Source organism: Solea senegalensis, unplaced genomic scaffold (assembly GCF_019176455.1).
Source record: "Solea senegalensis isolate Sse05_10M unplaced genomic scaffold, IFAPA_SoseM_1 scf7180000015701, whole genome shotgun sequence".
Classification (NCBI taxonomy): Eukaryota; Metazoa; Chordata; class Actinopteri; order Pleuronectiformes; family Soleidae; genus Solea; species Solea senegalensis.
In genome coordinates, this window is record NW_025321425.1 from 22,630 (window position 1) to 28,861 (window position 6,232).

The window sequence follows — 6,232 nt, forward strand, 5'->3', positions numbered from 1 at the left end:
TCTTTGAGCACCTACATTTTAACTCCAGCAACACAAAATATCTTTTTCAAAAACGTTCAAATTTGAGATTTAAGTTTAACCAATTGCTGTTTTTAATATTAATATTGTAGTCTAGTGTCGTCCAAGGGTGTGTGGTTTGCGCAAAATAACGTCGTACATTTTTACTGTTTCTTATACCTGTTGATTCGTTATAACACTTTTGTCCAGAGCGCCCCTGAAGGCACCACTGGCAAGCCCAGTGATGACGTCAGGGGCGGGTGACTCCATCTCCCAGGTTCAGTTCAGGACTCGAGGATTTATTTGGGTTAACCGCAAAAACAAACAAACAAACAAACACAAGCCCGACGTCAAATTATGCTTTTATTTAAATCACCAGCATCGGAAACGGTGAACAACGAAGTGGTCGGAGTCACTTGAACGCAACACTCGAGTCCTTTCCTGTGTTTATTTGAATAATGTGTGTCACGTGACGAAGTGGCCGCAGCTGCTCACACAAACACAATCGCTGTTTCTGTCTCTTCCTTTAATCTGGGGGAAAAAAATCCCAGATTAAAAAAACCAAAGTTTATTTTGGGGGGAATTAAGACAATTGTGGGGAAGACGCGGACGATTCAGAACTTCATGAAATCAAACGCGGGTGAAATGATGAGTTCAAGGCCAATTAAAACAAATGTAATTTAAAAACAAAAGTAAACCATTGATTATCTTTAAGGCACCAAGGTAAAAAAGTCATATCTGAGATGATTCAGCGCTGCTGCCCCCTGCTGGCTGTGAAATAATCCACATTGACGTCTTCTGGTGAAATTATAAAAAACAATTAGAGTGATTTTCTTCTCTCTCAGTTGATCCTGACGTCAAACTATGTAAACAGTTTAAAGGAGCAGTGTGTAGAATCAATGAAAGAAACGCAACACAATGTTTGTAATCTAAGGTGTTTCCGTTACGTTGCCGTTACACCGAACCAGGTCCTCGTCGAATCACGGAATATTACAAGCGCGTCGCTAAGGCTGCGCTTGCTCTGGAGGCGTGTCCGCCTCACGATGGTCACCGTTCGCCAACGCTGGAGTCGCTGAGCTTTGCGTTTCCTGCTGGACGTCACCCAGGTGCCGTTTCTTGCTCTGTTCCTGCTGCTGCTCCGCGCCGCCGTTCGTCTTCCCGTCCCTCTTCCTCTTGCAGACCAAGCCTGAGTCTTCCTCGCCGATGCGACCCTCGGGGATTCCCAGAACTCGCAGGCAGACGACGGCGGCCGCCTGTTCTGCAAACTTTTTGGACTTCTCCCTGGAAAAAAGACGCAAGCATTTCAACATGAAGTCCTGAAAACACACACGTGTGTGTGTGCGCGCGTGCGCGCGCGTGCGTGCGTGCGTGCGTGCGTGTGCGTGCTGACCACAGTGTTGATCTGAATCTCTTTCCTGCGACAGTCACAGTCGACTGAAAGCCTCGGTCCTGCGAGCGCTGCACCTGCGAACACACGCGAGAACACAAGCGTCGCGTTAATAACACTTTTAAGTCTTCTGTGACCGTCCGGTCGTCGTCGCCTCTCACCGTCTCGTACAGCGGCTGCTCCACTCGCTCTCTGCGACTCCACTCCAGCAGGAACATCTTTGGAGTGATCTGAGGCGGATAATTCCTCCTGCAACAACAACAACAATTGTAAAAAAATAACAATTTAAAGAGGAGGGAAGGATGGAGGAAAGGAAGGAAGATTTGAAAAGAAGGAATGAAAGGAACAGAGGAGAGGACAGAAAGACAGAATCACGTGTTGTTCTGACCGTTCAAACTTGACGGCCACGGTGGTGACGTCTCCGTCCATGACCGGCCGCTCGCTCTGCCCGCCGCTCTGCAGCGCCGCCCTCCTGGTCTGCTGCTGCTCCTGCACATGTCGGCAGAAGGTGTGCAGGCCGTACGCCGCGCTGCAACACAAAACAACACAAACGCGGGAGTCACGTGACCCGAGAGCCTCGGCGACCGCGGTCACGTGACGGTGGCGAGGCAGCCGTACCTGATCTCCGCGTTGGTCTGAGCGGCCTGCACCTGCTTCCCCAGAGGAGACTCCACCTTGTCCCGCAGCATCTGACACAGACAGTACTTGGTGTTGAAGGCGTGGTTGTCGTACCGGATCGCCTGAGAGACAGACACAACAAGACAGGACACACACTTTACAGCCCCTTCAAAAAACAACATGTACTTCCATGACGACGATGGGGCTCACATATTTGAGATACTCCTCCATGACCTTCTCCACAGGAAGTGGACCTTCACTGACGAACACGGACACGTTCCACATGGCAGCGCGAGCCAACATGACCGACGAGGCGCCGGTCGCCCGCCTGAAGTGCTCGATGTCAGCGTTGGTCTTCACCACATCCAGAGAACCTCCACTGTTTCATTCAAGAAACATCGTTCACTTCACAGGTTTGGATTCAAAATATCACAATTTAAAAAAAAAATACTGCAGTACCTGATGACAGATTAACAGATTATAGTTTTAAACTAAAAAAACTGCAGTGTCTGATAACAGATTAACAGATTATAGTTTTAAACTAAAAAACTGCAGTAGCTGATAACAGATTATAGTTTTAAACTAAAAAAACTACAGTATCAGATAACAGATTAACAGATTATAGTTTTAAACTAAAAAAACTACAGTATCAGTAACAGATTAACAGATTATAGATAACCTGAGATTAGTTTTAAACTAAAAAAACTGCAGTAGTTGATAACAGATTCACAGATTATTATAGTTTTAAACAAAAAACTGCAGTACTTGATAACAGATTATAGTTTTAAACTGCATCTGATGATAACAGATTATAGTTTTAAACTAAAAACTGCAGTACCTGATAACAGATTATAGTTTTAAACAAAAACTGCAGTACCTGATAACAGATTAACAAAATTATAGTTTTAAACTAAAAAAACTGCAGTACCTGATAACAGATTATAGTTTTAAACTAAAAAAACTACAGTATCAGATAACAGATTAACAGATTATAGCTTTAAACTAAAAAAACTACAGTATTAGATAACAGATTAACAGATTATAGTTTTAAACTAAAAAAACTGCAGTACCTGATAACAGATTAACAAATTATAATTTTAAACTAAAGAACTGCAGTAGCTGATAACAGATTATAGTTTTAAACTAAAAAAAACTACAGTATCAGATAACAGATTAACAGATTATAGCTTTAAAACTAAAAACTACAATATTAGATAACAGATTAACAGATTATAGTTTTAAACTAAAAAAACTGCAGTAGCTGATAACAGATTATAGTTTTAAACTAAAAAACTGCAATACCTGATAACAGATTAGTTTTAAACTAAAAAAACTGCAATACCTGATAACAGATTATAGTTTTAAACTAAAAACTGCAGTACCTGATAACAGATTAACAAATTATAGCTTTAAACTAAAAAAACTACAGTATCAGATACCAGATTAACAGATTATAGTTTTAAACTGAAAAAACTGCAGTGTCTGATAACAGATTAAAGATTATAGTTTTAAACTAAAAAAACTGCAGTATCAGATAACAGATTATAGTTTTAAACTAAAAAAAACTGCAATACCTGATAACAGATTATAGTTTTAAACTAAAAAAACTGCAATACCTGATAACAGATTATAGCTTTAAAATTAAAAAAAAAGAAATTTTAATTTACAATCAAAAGTAATTTGAAAAACACCTGAGAATGAGGGATGGAAGTAAGGAAGGGAGTAAGGAATGAAGAAAAGAAGGAAGGAAGGACAGAAACAGCTACTGCTGACCATGTTAATCGTGAGTGGGTGTGGCCTCTTACTTGGCGATGACAGGGATGGAAACAGCCCGAGCAACGGCTTGGATGTAGTTACAGTGGACGGGGTGTCGGGGGCGCTCTTCCTTAAACCTGAACATCAACAACACATTCATATAAAAACATGTGACGTGCAGAGGATGAGTCAGCAGTTTACCTGCCGTGGACAGCGACCGCGGCGACGCCCGTCCTCTCGATCCTCTGCACCAAACTGATCGTTTCCTCCACCTGGAACCAGAGAAGAGACGTTACAGAGCGCCCCCTGCTGCTGAGACAGACGGACACAGTGAAAATATGGCCGACGGCAGGAAAAACCTGGGTCAACTCAAGTCTACGATACAATCTGTGATCTCACTCTGCCTGCACCAAAGTCCACACACACAGTGACCACACGAGGCAGCAGAGGACCAGCAGCTCCTGTGTCTCTGTGAGCTAAAATCACTGGTTTTCTCCGTGGACTTTGGTGTGGGAGAGTGAGTGGTTTACAAACCCAGTGAATACCGGGCAATAAACTCTAAATGGGTATTTTTATTTAAAACGCTAAAAATGAAACTTTGATTTACAGCGACTTTACAGCTTTACAGCAACAGACATGCAATTAATAATATCAAAAAAAATGAGCAGTGTTTGTTTGGAGGCAACAATCGTGGAATCTTAACTCCAGGGACGTGAGTTTGCTCCGAGTTGGAAATCGTCTCTACTTTTCTAAATTAAGTCAAAACTCAATCAAGGACAAGTGTGAAGTGTAGAAGGGCGTAAACGAGTGTTTCCCGTCTTACCGAGGGCAGGATCCTGATTTTACAGGTGACTGGAATGGAAACACCTGTGACGAGCTTTGTGAGGATCTGCAGCAGGAACAAAAACCACACTTTTTACTTATTTATTCATTTATTATCAAATCAATCAACCCCTGTGTGTGTGTGTGTGTGCGTGTGCGTGTCAGTACGCACCGCCTCTATCTTGTCAGGGTCTGACAGCAGAGCAGCTCCCATCCCTCCCTGCAGGGGTCAGACAGGGGTCAGACAGGGGTCAGACAGGGGTCATCAGAGAGCAGAAGCAGCAGACGGTCACTCACCTTGGTGGAATATTCCTTTGGACAGCCCATGTTCACGTCGACCGCAGCCACGTCCTTCTCCCTGTGCGACAAAGAGACAGAAACTTCGTCTTCTACTGTGCTAACGCTGTGCACGTGTGTGAGACACATGAACTCACACGAGACGAGCCACGGCCAGCGCTCGGTCCGGATCAGCGGTTCCCTGGAAGCACAGGGACAGAGACGTTGAGGACGAGCTGACCTGCGGTGCGTCCTGAATGTCGTGTATGGACACAGATAAAAATGCGTCTCACCATCTGGAAGACGACTCTGTCCTTCTCTCGCTCACATGTCCGGAACATCACGCGGTCGTCCGGAGCCACAAAGTCCACCGTCTGCAGAACCTCTGAGCAAACACAGCACCACAGACACCGGATCAACATCCAGCAGTGTATCCACATGCAGCTCATGACGTGAAAAAGAGGCCACACCCTCCTTCTTACCGTTCACCACCCTCTGACACTGGACCATTTTGATGTCGATCAGCTCCTGAAACAAAAAGCACCGACAAACACTGAGCTCAGATTCAGGTGCGTCTCCGTCTGCTGCTTCTTCCCATCCTCACCTCGCAGTAAACCACATCAGCTCCGTAGTCCAGAGCCAGTAGCCTCATGGGCAGGGTCCCCACCCGGACCATGGGAGCCAGGGCAGTGATGTTCCTGAAGCTCAGCCTCCCTGCTGCCATGATGTTCCACTCAGTTCTGCTGCTCGCACAGAAACACAGTGAATCCACAATCCGGGGTTCATTCGGTGTCGCATTCTTATGCACGAGACACACTCACGAAACCCCATCTAGAATCCGGCGGATTTAAGCCGGTTTTCGGTTTGTAGCCGATGACAAATGAAACGGTAAAACCTGAATGAACTGATACAGAATGTATTCCTCCAGTCGGCGTTCAGTTGGCTCAGAACGTCACAAAGAAAATGAACATTGGCAACTTTTAGCACGACCGTTCCTTCGATTCGGCATGGCCCCCGACAATCGTAAGATTAAGAACAAATACAGTTGCATTTAATGAAATAGCCACACGCCGAATTAACAACAACAAGGTTTTGACTTGGAAAGATGCTCCGTTTATTATCTATCTGCTAAGTTCATTCTTAAAAAAGCAAGAACTTCTTAACTTGCGACTTTTTCAAATGGAGTCCGGCGGACGGGATTGATTAGGACTACGTTTTTGAATGCTAACACTGTTAAACTGCTACACTGTGTTCTAACGTGGAATAAACTGAAGCTCGACGCTGACTCGAGAACACATTTAAAAACGAGGAGCAATTAACTCACCCGCTCACGACAGCAGCAGAACGCGAGGAGTCGGCGCGTGCTCTTCGGAGAAC

At 44.5% G+C, this 6,232-nt stretch overlaps 1 protein-coding gene across 3 annotated transcripts; it reads right to left on the reverse strand.

Annotated features, from left to right (window-relative positions):
- Positions 1-347: 347 nt before the first annotated feature.
- Positions 348-6,232, reverse strand: LOC122762479 (tRNA-dihydrouridine(20) synthase [NAD(P)+]-like). Of its 3 annotated transcripts, XM_044017682.1 has the most exons (16): positions 6,180-6,232; positions 5,460-5,598; positions 5,338-5,383; positions 5,149-5,240; positions 5,014-5,057; positions 4,877-4,937; positions 4,752-4,799; positions 4,581-4,646; positions 3,959-4,029; positions 3,808-3,894; positions 2,213-2,381; positions 2,003-2,124; positions 1,773-1,913; positions 1,546-1,633; positions 1,388-1,461; positions 348-1,278 (listed from the first exon to the last, which is right to left on the reverse strand). In XM_044017682.1, exons 2-16 carry the CDS (start codon positions 5,577-5,579, stop codon positions 1,002-1,004), a joined length of 1,506 nt encoding a protein of 501 aa, XP_043873617.1. In that variant the 5' UTR covers positions 5,580-5,598; positions 6,180-6,232; the 3' UTR covers positions 348-1,001. The 3 variants fall into 3 exon arrangements, with proteins under 3 accessions (XP_043873617.1, XP_043873615.1, XP_043873616.1); XM_044017680.1 differs by having other exon boundaries at positions 1,388-1,633; XM_044017681.1 differs by having other exon boundaries at positions 1,388-1,633; positions 5,460-5,595; positions 6,180-6,230.